The 15,610-nt window shown below is 35.0% G+C and overlaps 1 protein-coding gene across 1 annotated transcript in view; it reads left to right on the top strand.

Moving 5' to 3' along the window:
- The window catches only part of Hs3st-A (Heparan sulfate 3-O sulfotransferase-A), a 102,928-nt gene that overhangs the window by 80,635 nt on the left and 6,683 nt on the right, over positions 1-15,610 (top strand). Inside the window, exons 2-4 of the mRNA XM_073087635.1 lie at positions 1,953-1,980; positions 3,705-3,918; positions 6,118-6,286. Of these exons, the coding sequence (XP_072943736.1) occupies positions 3,824-3,918; positions 6,118-6,286 (264 nt within the window). The 5' untranslated portion in view covers positions 1,953-1,980; positions 3,705-3,823. The remainder of the gene's footprint in view (positions 1-1,952; positions 1,981-3,704; positions 3,919-6,117; positions 6,287-15,610) is intronic.

Below are 15,610 nucleotides of genomic sequence, written 5' to 3'. Positions count from 1 at the left end.
TTCCCTTTGCCTCGGGGGGGAGAGGAGAAAACCCGCCATAGACAACAAAGTCGCTCCTCGCCGGCATCATGGAGAACGGCATGTCAGTCAGTCAGTGGTAAGTTCAGGATTATATATATATAATTTCATAAATAGGTACATGAATTACCAACCTTAATTTTTAATTCAAGGTTCGACAATTATAAAAAAATGTATATTGTACTTGGCATAAAACTTAATTCGCCGCGTCCCTTATTTCCTTTCGAATAATTGCCAACTGACCTTCCAGAATACATTATGGGCCAACCCCAACATCTGGTGTGTTGCCAAATTAATATATCAAGGTAAGCTTTGTAGGGATTTGCTACTAACACCACGACAATATGCGATATCAAAGTATGTTGAACTTCATATTATATGAGGATTTTTAATTAATATCAATGGATTAATATCAATGGTAGTCATTTACACTTGATTGGAAAGTAAGCTTTATTTTTTTTATTTTAAGTACTAGTAAGTAAGTACTAGTAAGCGTTAAAAATATTTTATTAATAAAATATTTTCAACGCAATTATGTTTTAAGAGATATTTTCTATTTCTTGGCGAAAATATCTGCAAATTTGGTTCAATGGCTTTTCATATATTCCGTTTCATATCGATTCTTTGCATTCGCTTAATTATCAGTAAAACATTATAAAATAGATTTCGAAATGTTATGATCACTTTTTAAATTGACTTCATCACTGATATAGGTATAGTAATAATTTATTATTATATAGCATATAGTTGTAACCTATATAATGTACGAGTAAATTATATATAGTTGAATTTAATAATATTATCATATCAGGACGAAGGTGTACTTTTAAATTGGCTTTTAAATTGGAGATATTTCACCAGGCTGTATCAATCCGGAATGATACTGATATTTTTATATGACAAAACGAAGTTCAAAAGAAAAGCTACAAACTTTTTAATGATCCTGCCCGTTCAAATTAGGACAAGCAATTTGTGTTTCGATGTAATGCGGCGGTGTAATTTGTCGGTCTAGGTTTCAACTTTCAAGGTTTACAGTATCATTTATCACCAAATCCACAAGGAGATGATAATTATTCAAGAGAATAATATTTAAACATGTACTTCTTAAAAGCTTTCTTAAGGTAACTTACACCTTAAGGGTTAATTTATATATATACAGACTTAAAACGTATCAAAACGGTGTTGTGGTAGACAAAAAAGTATTGTGCATTAACGTACTCGTATCTATATGTTCCGTAACACAGCCGTGCAGACACGGGTCGTGCCAGTCAAAATATTGTATAAAAAAATGTGAGCCGTCACGGGACGCCTGGCAGATGTGAAACATCGACATTATTTTGTAAAAGTAATATGCAGAAAAGAACATATTGTGATAGGAACTGAATATGTCATAATGATAAAATATTACGATTTTTTACGTCGCCACGGCATGCGTCGCCAGCCAGAAATCGGTTTTACGTGCGGCTATAGATGTTTCACATCAAAAATTATTTTGTCTGATGCGGCCCGTGTTTGATGAGTTTAATGTTTGTAGATACAAGCAGGACTTAGTCATAATATACTATACTTTATGTAATCAAATTGAAATGAAATTTGAAATAGTAACAAATTAGCAAAAAAAGGTATGATAAGGAAGTAATAAAAAATATTCTTTAGACGTTTTATGTAATTTACTTATTGCTTAAACAGTTGTTTTACTCATTTTCAAGTTATTATATGATATTTTAACCAACGATACATTTTATTTATTGAGTTAAAAATAGACTAGGGCAATCAAAATAAACATTCCGAATTCTAACTGAAAATTAACCATAGATATCTTTCACGGCACAACCGTAACCCAATAACATTGCAGAATGTGTTTCATCAAATTCTCAATTCACTATTCCTTTAAAATGATACAGTGTTGTTCAAAACTGTTTCTATTATTGCAGGTGCTGGCGCAGTGTGCAGTATAATATGGTACGTCATAAATATCCAACCGAGTTCATTTATACTGTAGTTTCCTTGGAGCACAATTGAAAAATAAAATACCCGTCCGTTCTACCCACTAATCAAATGTATTCCGACTGTACGAGTGAAGAATGGACTTTGGTTGCGCTTCGCTATTGTTGTATACTCTAGTTAAATTGACTTTAGGACTTAAATATCAAAACTAAGTAGAGTGTAGTGTTGTTTACGTAAAGTTGAATTTAAGTGTTTATGTTAATCCTAAATATGCGATGCGTGTACTACTGATATAACAAACTTTCATATTAACATAAGCTAGTATTCGCATATTGTTTACACACACAAATCGTCGCGGCGCAGCGGCATCAAACGGGTCTAGCACGCAATGGTCTAGGTTCAAACCCTGGTCATGCAGACATTAAATTTTGATTTTAAGTTTTAAATCATACCGTGAATATCGACCTTCGCTACATCTGAAAAAATAGGCATTTTTACTTCAGTTACGATACATGTAATAGTAGTTCATTAAATGGGTATATTACTTAAAATGGTAATTATTTAAAAAAAAAAGACTTTAGTTTTATACGGAATACTTAGATTAGTTTCCGGAAACATTCATTGAAGCTATTAGTTTTGTTTCCACGAACGTATTTTCAGTTGCATAGAATGTAATTAAGCTCGGTCCTATGGGATTAGAGTCATAAATACTACCTTAGAACTGCCTGCACTGACCTGCAGCCAGGCCATTAGTTCAGATAGTACTCCTTTATTACCATAGACGAAGTGACCAAATAAACTCCTAATGCTAACATACTTTTTGGTAACACTTCTTTCAAATAGATCTTATGGTAAGTCACACTAAACAGTAAACTAGGGTAACTTGGATCATAAGGTATGTGAAGGAAAAGTATAAATTACAACAACCAAATACTATTAAATTTGATTGTTATTCGGCGAACTATTCAAACACGAAATCGAACTATTCGAAATATATGTCCAATGGGAACTATTCATCTCTCTAAATAGCTTGCTTTTGTTTAATCAACGCTGTAAGTACGAAAGTAATAATAATTGTGAATATATTTACCGTTACGTGTATTTATGTTCTATATTAAAACTACTTTATCTTTTCGCAATATATTGATTGAACCTTCAACTAGACTGATTAAAAAATATAACCTTTTTATAGCCCATTGAGTTTTACATGTCATCAAGCATTGTGGGCCAAGGTTTTATTTTTATACAAGGTCGTGTCATATTATAATAACGTTTTTTTAGATACACGTGTCTGATAGGTTCCATTTTAATGCTAGTATTTTTGTCCTTCATTTAGATATGGGCTATTATACTACTACTGTATTGGTTTTGGCGCTATTTGAATAGTTAATGTTTGAATACCACTTTTGAACAGGTCACATTTTTGGAAAGGTCATAAAAACTAGTAACATTTTGATATTTATTTCTTATACATTTTAGGGTCCATATTACTTCATTTGTCTTCAAAAGTCAGAATATCTCAGAAAGTAAATCACTTATGAAATTTCGTAACAAAGTATTTAGCTTATTAATTTTAATAACGTATACTGTAGATTGGCACATATGTATTTCATTGGCTATCGGAAGAGATTTTTAACAATGGCGGATTTATAGGTTATATGCAATCATGTCCGCTGCCCTTCTTTTCTAAATAATAAATTAGGACGTAAGTACTACAATTATAAAAGTCTTTGTTTCAGATGCGTTCTATAAGACCGACAACCTAGTTTTAAACTTAGTCTCTCCTATACAAACAATGACTGTGGTGGTCGGAACGTTAGATTCATTAGATCAATGAAATTGGTTTAATGGGAGACCCATGGAGACGCGCGTCCAGATGAGTCAGTCTCTGTCGAGCAAACACAGACCTGAAGCCTACAGAAGCTGCTCTCAATCCCTGCCGCTTGATATCTTGTAAGTATAAATTAAGGAAACATTTTTAGATAAAGAAGTAAAAGGATATACAATATATACCTGTAATGTTAATTGTTCACTGCAATCAATAGATATCTTGAGATATTCACAGATATGTTGCTACTCTTGAAGACTAAGTTGGAACGCTTTCTATACGAGTAAGTTGCTTGATACCTGTTCAAAATAAAACACAACATCCCTACACACTACTGGTGTAGTTGTAGTACTTATAGTTCTTATTCTTATACTATAGAAGAAGCAATCTATAAGTACTATAGAAAAAGAAAACAAGCATATAGTCCACCTGATCGTAAGTGGTCACTGTCAACCATGGACATTTATAACGGACAACATTTAGAACAGGGTCCTAACTGAAACCGACCACTTACTCAGAAGTTACTACAGTAGGACTACCATGAGTTTACAAAAGTATTACTCGCTAGCGACTGCGTAAAATAAATGTATGAAAAATTGTACAGCGCCTTTGGTGGTTACTCGTAGAACTAAAATCCGTAGTGGCGTAACTCGATACGTAAAAAACCTATCGAAATCAAATCGCTAGCGAATGTCATTATGATCTATTGCCATACAGAGTCATTAATTTGACAGACGTTGTCAAGAAATACCGTAACGATAGTAGTTATTTTATTCACTAGCAAAATGACAATAGTTTTCTATTTACAATTTCTATAGTGGCGTTTCTATGCCAACTCATGGTAGTGCTACAGAAGACTGAGATTGTTATCATATATAAGTTAGTCGGTATCTAAAATATTCCAACGAAACACAAAAACTGCTTCATATTAGAAACAGACAGTCTACCGCCTTTCAAATAGTATTAAAATAGTATTAATAGTAATATAGTCAATTAATATTAGTAATTTTGGGAAAGTTAGAAGGATATGCATAGAACATGAGGAAACGTGGAGACATGATGTTACCCTCTTAGTAAAATCATATTTGGATATCCGAAACCCTTAAGTTTATCTCAACAAGTTTCTTCAATTTAGAGTACCCACTGAAAGTTTCTGGTTCAATATTCAGGCTAAGTTATTCAGTTTACAGAAGTTTCTCTACACACTCCGCTTCAGAGATTTAGTGACAAGAATTACTTGAATATATCTAGTATATCTGTCCTTTGAGAATAGACAATATTTGGTATTTTTACTTATGTACAAGTATACAAAAATTATTAATTATATATTTGATCGATAATCAAGCAGGTAGGTGATATCTAATGGCAGTTAATATAGAAGTAGTAGTGATAAGTGATACTGGGTGCAACTCGACTTCTCAATCAGGGTCTGAAGTTCGAATACCAAGCACATCTACTGATTTTGTCGTAATTATGTACATGCTAGGAATTAATTAGTACTTGCTATAGCGATGAGGAAAAATATCTTGAGGAAACCTACATACCTCAGAGTTCCTTAAAATAAAAAATAAAACTCAGTGGAGTGTGAAGTCACCAAGTATTAATTCGCACTTGAACAGCGTCGTGGACTATAGCCTCACCGCTCTCAGTCTGAGAGAAAATTCGTACTCAACAGTGGGACAATATAGATCGATGACATGAACCACGAAATACGAGCATAGAAGTCAGCAAGTTACAAGTGAAGCGCGAAAACAACGCCACACGACTTTACTAAGACGGAAGACCTCTCAAGTTCCTAAAAACATTAATTAGCTATATTGCCACCGCCGACAAAGGATGCCGCTTAAACCTGAATTGGTCCTTTGTTGTATGTCCCTAATTGTACTTGTACAACGATTATTTGGTACATTAACGCTTGTGCGGTTTTGTCCCCAACTTTTGCTTTCAATTTGGCCCGTAAAAACTTTCAAAGTTCAGTGAGGGCAAATTAGTAACGTGTGGCTTTGAGCGTTACGTTCTGGTGAGGTGACTTTATGTATGTGAAAGGCAAGATTTATTTATAAGTGCTGTGTAGAATTTGGTGGTAAATAATTTGCGGTAAAGGAACACACTTGCATTACAGACTAACTCAGTCAACGACTACAAAGCAACTGTTTCTGGTTTTAGGACTCCATTCCAAATAGGGACTCATTGCAGATGATAATTGGCAGTAGAAATCAAATACGATCAGGTGAACTACTTGTTTGGTTGTTCAATTACATAAAAAAGTTATTAATAATGTAACAGAAGTCGTACACTGGTTTAAATAAGTTGTATTTCTCCAGATGGTTGCCGCGCTCCTCGTTCAGGCCAGCAGAAGGCGAGCTGGCGGACTGCGTGCTGGTGGTGGGGGTGTCGCGGCCCAAGCTCGCCGCGGCCCTGCTCTCCGTCACGCTGCTGTCGCTCTTCCTCACCTTCCACGTGCTCTATGACAGCGCACTATACAGCATACAGGTGACGTCATGTTATACAACATTATGAAGTTTGTTTAGGTCGTTGCGGCGTGCCTCGTTCAGGCCAGCAGAGGGCGAGCTGGCGGACTGCGTACTGGTAGTGACGTGTCCCGGCCTAAGCCCGCCGCGGCTATTTTCTGTTACGTTATAAATGACGACGCGCTGTACATCATCCCAGTGACTTTATCGTGCCGTACAGCATTCGTTTACAAGATTATACTTATACACCAACGACTGTATCAAAATATAGTAAACAGTAAGCTGCGAGTAAACTTATATCTTAAAAATTGAGTACAGTATGTAATGCTATCAGCGGTATATTAACAAGAAATGAAATAAATACCTACACAATAAAATATAATATGTAATACAGTAATGTTACACTTGAAACAAGCATCGAAGACACATTCTATGTGATTTAAACGCTTATACATAGTTTTCCACAGGGAATAATCGAGATTACGTTTAATTATTTAATTAATTATTTAGACCAGTTCTTAAAGGTCCAATTTTCCATTACGGAAATCTCGTGTAAATCCCATTAGTAAATTTGTATTAGATTATTGTTTGTGATTTTAAAGATAAGTAAATTTGTATTACATTATTGTTTCGGATTTAAAAGATAATGGGTAAACTTGTCTTCCTAATCGACGTGTTACAGCGCATGACTGCATCCATGTTCACTTGTGTTTGTTTTTACAAATATCTGCACCGAATACAAATATCGACCACTGTATGATCCTAACGTAACGTTCAAAACATTTCCGACAACCATACATTTTGTATGGAAAATCACCTCCTCAGTCTACCAACTCACACCTGCGTTCCACTGCATGTATCGTAATAAAACTTACATTCAACATTATAACGAAAAAAAAACGACATATGTATCATCACGATATATGGGGAAAACACTCTAAAAGACGTACGACACAGCGACCCTATTAATAAATGGATGTCAAAACCATACACATCTTTGGAGATAAAAGTAGGTAATGTTGCTCCTCGCAAAATTACTTTCCCGTGTCTTAAAGATTCATATATACTTATATTTGAAGTAAATCGACAAAATTAACAAATAACGGATAGTTTTTTACAGGTTTAACACGTTCCCTGCGGCACAGATTTTTCTGTACTTTCCATTACTGCGTTACGAGTTGTTTTAAACCTCGTCCTATATCCGACATTGTGGCGGCACGAGGCGTGTTAAATCCCACCGCCCGAAGGAGACTAAAATCCTTTTTTTGGCGCCAAATAAGACAAAATCGACGGCTTTTGTCTTGATTATTATTAACAATGAGTTGATTAACCTAAAACTGCCGCCGCCCTTGGTTAAATTCGTTACTTTAGATTCTATGGGTAAAATAAAATGTGGGTCTAATGCACCTCGGACCGCACTGAAAAATGGCAGGTTTCCATATAATTTAGTGATGGGAAAATAAATATCGATTTTATTTTATTGTTTTTATTTATCAACGTTATGGACAGAATGAATACAAAAAGGGGAAAAGTTATGGATGTTTTTCATTGAAACATTTCAGACAATAAGGTTTTTTGCAAACAGTGCATTCCGTGAGATATTTTTTTTTGGTTTTTTTGTCTGCCTCACGACATGTCAAGAATGTGCGGAGTTTTCGTAGCATCCGACACATCTCTTCTTCTTTGGACCCTTATCGAGATGATGTGCTTTCTTTGCAGTGGATTCTGAAAAGTAGGAGCGAGTAGATTAGGGTAAAGAGTAATCGGAATACTCGGTAACGATTTTGCCTACGTTTCCTATATCAATAATGTAGCTGCTTAACTTTTGTTTGAACCATAACAGGAAACGTAATTATCTATAATGTAATTTCTTACTATACGGATATATGCCTAGCCTGCCAAGTCTCACTACTGGACTTTCACCTAGACAGAGTATATTTGTGACTTACCTGTTTTTGAAATATCTTCCTGTATTCTGATTCTGGCTCAGATTTTTCAACCGCTTTTTCTTCATCTTCCTCCATGATCAACTTTTTTCGGCAACGTTTCGACATGATAATTTTCAACATAAAGACAGCGGTCCTACTTCGTCGCTACGCAGCCTCGACTGCGTTGCACAACACTAACCACGTGAAGCTAGCGTGGGGTGCGGTACGAGGTGCGTGGGGAAACGAGGCGTTCCCAACCTCGTTCCGCACTGTGTTAGCATTATTATTTGTTCAGTGCGGTACGAGGTCTAACAAACCCGACATTAGGTTGGTGTACCATAGAACTAGGAATCAGTAGCACATCACAAACATATAGTTATCACTCTCCTACACTGAACCAGACGGAAGTTATGCCTCTCGCACCACAGAGAAGTTAAAGTTTTTTCTTACCGCTATAACGACCAGACATGGACGAGGTGTTTTAAGCCGCGTTCCGCAGCTAACGTGTTAAATGCAATATTTTGTATAAAGTTTGAGTGCCACTTATATTTACCGAAGTAATAAAAATACCCTTTTTAAACTAAAATAATTAATTAATAAACCGTCTAAATTTACAGTAATTTTAAAGAAATATTACTTATAAAAACATCGCCAAATATATGTTTATTATTTTAAGTCAGCACTTAAGTTCAGTTTGATGAACTACTTAATTACTCGTATAATCAATTTATTATTGTGTAAGTATCTATTAAATACCTTAAATTGCCTGTTATCTTGTTATCCTCAACTTCCATAGCAAAGTAATCTGTTAACTTAGGATATAATTCTTAATTTGAGTCTATTATTCGGGATCAGCGTAAATCTTAATAAACGAAGGCTTAACCCTGAATATTTTAAGCTACTTAAATCCGTATCAAAAATTTTGTTAAATTTCCATTTTGTTTGTAAATTTAAATAATACAGGCATAAAATATTTTTTGAATAATTACGCTGGCAATTTGTAAAGCGGCAACTCATAGGATACGTACTCTAATTTACATTATTATGAATGAATATCCTTTATGAATATGTAATTGGGATCTACCTAACAAGTTTGCACTGTACGTACCAATTGTATCAGATTATACGAACGTACGAGCTTCTACGGCACATGTAGATACGGTAATGGTTTCATTGTAAACGAGTGGCGATTTTACAAACGAACTAGCTGACCCGGCAAACGTTGTGTTGCCATATAAATAAAAACATGTTAAGGGTGAACAACCCTTGTCACTAAGAGGTATGAAACATAGATAGTAGCCGATTCTCAGACCTACTAAATATGCATATAAAATTTGGTGAAAATCAGTAAAGCCGTTGCGGAGGAGTACGGTAACTAACACTGTGACACGAGAATTTTATATATAAGATATAAAAAGACTTTGCAAAGGGGAACGATTAAGGGTTTACTTACATCTGCAGGTATGGTGTGTGTCAGATGCATACCGTAGCAGACAAATTACCATTTTCCTATAAAATGTGTATTAATGTATTTGTATCTCCGATTACATCCGTCAAAATATTGTATAGAAAAATACTTTGACTGTCACGACCCGTGTGTAATATGTTCAATGATTATAAATAGAATCATGGTCTAACTAATCCACCATGCTGATATAAATTTTTCAAAGATATAATAAAATAGAGCCTACAGAAATTGATGTAACCTTTCGTACGTGGATACGTAGTACGTAGTCGTTCGTAGATCCATTGTCAAAGGGACACAAAAATATTTCAATTAATTAAGGGATGATTGTTTTTATAATTGCCTCGTATTGTACAACTTCGAGATTATTATCGCATCACCGATGAAGACTCTTTCTTTCCTTTTGTCCTTTATAATGGGAAGCAAATGTCATTGGAATATCAAATATAAAATACATTTATGTTGTAAGAAACTTATATTTTTTACTAATAATACTGATTTATTCAGTTAAAGGATCATCATCCACTTATCAAGTGATGGCTGATAGATTTCACATTCCTTTGAAAACTTAACTCAGTTGTAATATTCGTATTCAAACTTTTGACATAATCTTATTCGTTGCGTCGACTAGTGCCTTAGTTTCCGTTAGAGTAAGGGTGCGTGCTGAGGCGTGCCGGCCAAGCCCACAGCTGGGATAGCGTATCGGGCGACCTCTAATCGTAATTAATGTTCTTCGCCGCAACTCCTCAGATAACATCGACATGTACTGCCCTACATCCTGTATCATACGTGCCAATCTGGTCTCTACCGTAACATATTTAGTAACTACATTTGCGTGAAGCTCACCCGCCCATAAATTAACATATGGACCACAGTAACTCTCTTTATGATGCCCCTGTTGTTTAACTTCATTATTTTGTACAAGCTGTCGTCCGAGCATTTACTTGTTTCATGCTGGACCAATAATAACTTCTGATTGAGTTAGTCGATTGTGATGAAATAAATGTTAGGTTCTTCATAAGATATTATGTGACGGTGCAAATATTTAGATTTTTATAATATTGGCAGACGATCCATCTGATGGTAAGTGATCACTGTTATTCACGGACATGTCCACTATCCGTGGGTGGCAGCAGGTATGTGATCAATTTCATGCAGACCAGTGGTTCTATTTGAATTCAATCAAAGATACCACTTATGACGACTAAGATGGTTGTCTCATAATTTAGTCAACAGCATTCAAACTTTCCTAACGTAACAGAGAACTGATTCACGACAAGTATATGTATAGCGGAGGTTCCTCCCCGCCCGACCTGTACTGACTCTACCAACCTTATACGCGACGAGTTGGGGTAAAGAGCATAAATAAATAGAGGAGCGATACCTTTACGCTTTTCACGTCATATATTCCGCACGCATATGCTTGTCACGCACACATCACTCAAAAAATAAGTTATTTATCAAGTGCCGTTTGTTCCGGGTGGAATTTAAACGTACATCCTTGTACAAATTGGGTCATGATGTTAAATAAAGAGGGTGACATTATTTTCAAAATTCACATAAGTATTAACATCTTGTCTTATTATTGTTCTTTTTTGCAATTTCATGTAAACGCTGAAGGTTTGGTATAAAACACATAGATTTGAAGGTGGTAGAACCCTTTGTGGTTCGACTCCGGCGGCACCACCGCCACACCTATTTGTACCTAATAACACCAGTGTTAGGCGCTGCTGTGTTCCGGTTTGAAGAGTGTGGTAAGGGAGACATACTTTTCCGAGGCGTTCCAGCTTAGTCCTCAGGGGTAGCGGCGCATCTGTGACCGACCTCAGGTAGGAATGTCTAATCCTATCTGGAGTTGATTATATAAATGTCCATGGGCGGCAGTATCCACTTACCATCAGATGGACTGCATGCTCGTCTGCTACTCCTATATTGTATAAAAAAAAAAGATTAGTAAAGATACTTCGCCGCCTTGAAATTGAATGAAGCCACAAATGGCTTATTAGTAAGTTCTTTTTTTGGATTCTTGACAAATAAAAACATTTTTAGAGAAAATTTACGAATAAACAACTAATACTGCGTAATTTACATAATAAATAAATAATTATTTCAAATATTTTAGGGACATTTTGGCACGGAGACGTGGCAAAACTTTTTTTCTTGTTAGGAGTGAGTAATCTTTACTAATCTATGATAAAGCATTAAAATAAGGTATACTAAGTAGTATCATGTACTTTAGATACCATCAAAACATGAAATCTACATTTATTTGTAACCGAACTGCCCTCAGCGTCGCCCATAGTGTCGCGATTAAGTGGACCAATACACACTTTCCTTTTTTAATTCGAGTTTTCTTTAAAAATCTAATTATGTTTTATAATAAACTATTATACCCACTGAAAGTTTATACACAATTATTCACGTGGTGAGCTATAAATTTGAAGATTTAATTTCTTCATTAACGTAAAGGCGCATCGTCATTACCAACTTTAATTTAGTTGCTCGAAACAGTTCTAGTTTCTAGTTCTAGGCTAAAATTGTAGTGCGGGTTTAATTTAGGCGTGCGGGTTAAATAATTAATTACAGTTGAGTAACTATAAGGGAGTGTGTGGAAACGGCGAGCAACGCAGCATACGTATAATTATAATTTCAGGATATTCCATCCTATTGCCGGATTATCGGATTACCCGTTTCAAATATTAATACACGATCATTTTGTGCGCTGTGAGAACAGTGGTGTGAAGTTTCGCTTGTCATATTGTGGGACCAGGGTTCGAATCCAGGGCACTTACGAATTTTCGACATAATGTGCGAATTGTACATGACTCGGAGTTCTCTGAAAGTAATGTGAAAAAATTGGCTGTGGAATAAAATGGGCTCTCATGGTGTTTTATAACAAATAGTATAAATGGCTTTATTTGTTACTTTTTGTGAAACAAATACCTCAACTTTCTCATTGGCTGTTTATTAGAAAATATCGTGCAAGTCCGTGAAAATATCATGGGTTCGTGACTCCGTGTAGGCGATAAGGGACCTTGTACTTAGGCTGGCCACCCAGTTGCTACTGTCGCTTGAGGCGCTGGTGGCTTTAGCAATCAAGTGGTTGGTTGCTCAAGTTGTTCGGCTACTATAACTTAGCTCAACAATATACAGCGGATTAAACGACTGCTCAGCGACAATATTGTAGCTTACCCAAACTATCGCTTAACCTACAATGTGGTAGCCTAAGCAAACATGTCATAGTAGCTAATGGGCGGTCAGCCTTAATAAGCTATTACAGAAAGCTTAATAAGATTACAAAACGAGTTATTACATAAGATTTTGTACACCATTCTGACATAAATTATTTTTGTTTCATTCCATTTTAAACTTCCCAAAAAGGCACGGTGTAATACCAGTATTTCTATTAAGTAAACATATTATAGAACGAAAACACACAGTAAATAGTACTAAGTAAAGGAGTCTAGAACTTATTTTGAAATTACAATCGCTTCAACTGTATTTGTGTATGTTATTACATATTTTGTTGAAATATATCGCTTGAGTGTTACCAGTACTTGGTGAGATACAGAATTCTTGTACCGGCAAATTGAAGTCGATAAGTAATCTGAAGCCATATTATTACTTCGGATATGCGAGATGCGAGATGTAATTTACTTTTAAATATGTGTCCTCTTTATCTGTTTTATTGACTTGAGAATAAAATCTTCAGAATAGAAAGTTACAAGCACGAGTATGAGTATTAGAATTGAGATTTTTGCTGGATCTTTCCGTTGAGATCGTGTTTCGATTCCAAGATATAGAAAACATAATTATTATAACTTACAACTTGTATTGATCCCGTAGGTCTATAAAATAAATAGATTTTATTTCATAAGATAATAAAAATCATTTCGGTATAATTATTTACTACAACACCATCTATTTAACAACTTTCTCGACAACTTCGTGTAGGTTTATATCTTCTTTACAACGCAGTTTTCATTCGCTCAAAACACGATCACCGAAGCCAGTTAAAATGTAAGAATTCTAAAAATCCCGGATACATGAACGACAAAGAAGTAGGACAATTTTATGAATAATGCATCATCGACTGCATTGGGGAGGAGCGCTCTACAAGAATCGCAAAGACTAACTTGTCGTAACTTTGTTCTTCTAAACTCCTTGTAACTATTTAACCGACTTAAGTAGCCCATTGTGCTTTTCATTTTGCCACAAACTTCATCAGGATCTACAATTGCTTTACCAACATACCGATTAGATTCCGTGTGGAAGAAACCATTGCCTTATTCAATTTGTTAATGTTTCTGAAAGAGATGTTATAAATGGTTTTTTAAAAGTTTTATACTTGGAGCTAAATATGTACCAATGTTTTAGGATTTAATTTTCTCTAAATGATTATGTTATTAAGAACAAATAAATAAGACAAAAGATACGACATAATTGGGCTTCAAATCAATTAATCATTTATTTTAAAATTTCAGCCGAACTCATTATATCATAAAACACTTTGACTTTACTATCTGTGCAAAAGTTTATTAATAGACCACTTGCCTCAGTTATGAATCACATAAGTTTACAAAATTGTACCAAATTGAACTCATCATCGTGAATTCTTAGACCTTTATTAGGTACTTGATATATTTAAAAATTTCCAAAATGTGTTGTGCTATCGATAATTATTTAGAACGGGTTTTGGTCTCATTGGGTTGCGTTTTTCACTGTCATAACACCAATGATAATGAAAATCGACCGGCGATCACCATACAGACCAGTCACAATATATTTTGAAATGAAAACTTTAGATTTTTGTACTTATTCTAGGCGTCCATGGGCTCAACGATACAGGTCAATTTTAAGCATGGGGTTATGGGAGTAGAAAATGTTATTTACAATTAAATTTAAATGAACTTCGAAAAAAGTGTTTTTTTTTGTTTTTGCAGACTAATTTTGCCTTTTGTATGCACATTTCTGTCCCAGGGTTGCTGAAAGAAATTCCATTTTGGAATAAGCAATCCTTTGTACTTCATTTCTATCTCTTCTGTATCTTTTGTTTGTGTACAAAAACGTATTAAAAAAAATAAGGTTTAGATTGCGTCTGGAATTGAACCTATACCATTTGCTTGGTTTGAAGTCATTCCACGGGCTATCCCTGCTAATCATTATTACATTCACGTGTAGCAGTAATGATTTGGTTTGGATTGATGCCCATTGCCAAATTGCGGCAAAGAGCGATGGTTCTGCGGTTGCAGTGGTTCAATGAAACATGTTGAACAGGTTCATCCGTTTTCTAATTAGATGTTGCAAAATATAAAGCGGAAAATGTAATTGGATACATATACATTCTCAGTTACAGTCCGTTACATTTACAGTTCTTATAAATGAAAACTATAGTGATATATATGAAGTATCTAGATGACCGAGCTTTGCTCTGTGTTTTTTAACCGACTTCAAAAAGGAGGAGGTTTCTCAATTTTACCGAATATGTTTTATTTTCTTTTAAACGACATTTTCTGAAAATAAAACCTAGCTAGATCGATTTATCGCCCCCGAAACCCTCTAATTACAAAATTTCAAGGAAATCGTTGGAGCCGTTTCCGATATCGTTGATATAAATATATATACAAGAATTTCTCGTTTAAAGGTATTAGATATAATGTAATGACTATAGTTTTCATAGATAGCGAAGCAGTATGTTTCCACCGGGTATCAGCATAACATCAATTTCTAGCACAGACCTGTATCTAAAAGGTCTGTGATTTGTGTGGTGCAGTTCTTACGTTACTGTTGTGTAGTTACTGTCTACGGCTGTCTTCCGATTTGAATGGTGTGATAAGGGAGACATAAAATTCGAGGCATCCTAACTTAGTCCTCAGAAGTAGCAAACTTTATATAGTAATCAAATCTTATCTTACGGATGTCCATAAGCGGCAGTAGCTTATTATTAAATCTT

The sequence above is a fragment of the Epargyreus clarus genome, unplaced genomic scaffold (genome assembly GCF_041222505.1).
Source record: "Epargyreus clarus isolate Ecla_fem2 unplaced genomic scaffold, WU_Ecla_fem_2.2 ptg000026l, whole genome shotgun sequence".
Lineage (NCBI taxonomy): Eukaryota > Metazoa > Arthropoda > Insecta > Lepidoptera > Hesperiidae > Epargyreus > Epargyreus clarus.
This window is presented reverse-complemented; position numbering and strand designations above follow the sequence as displayed.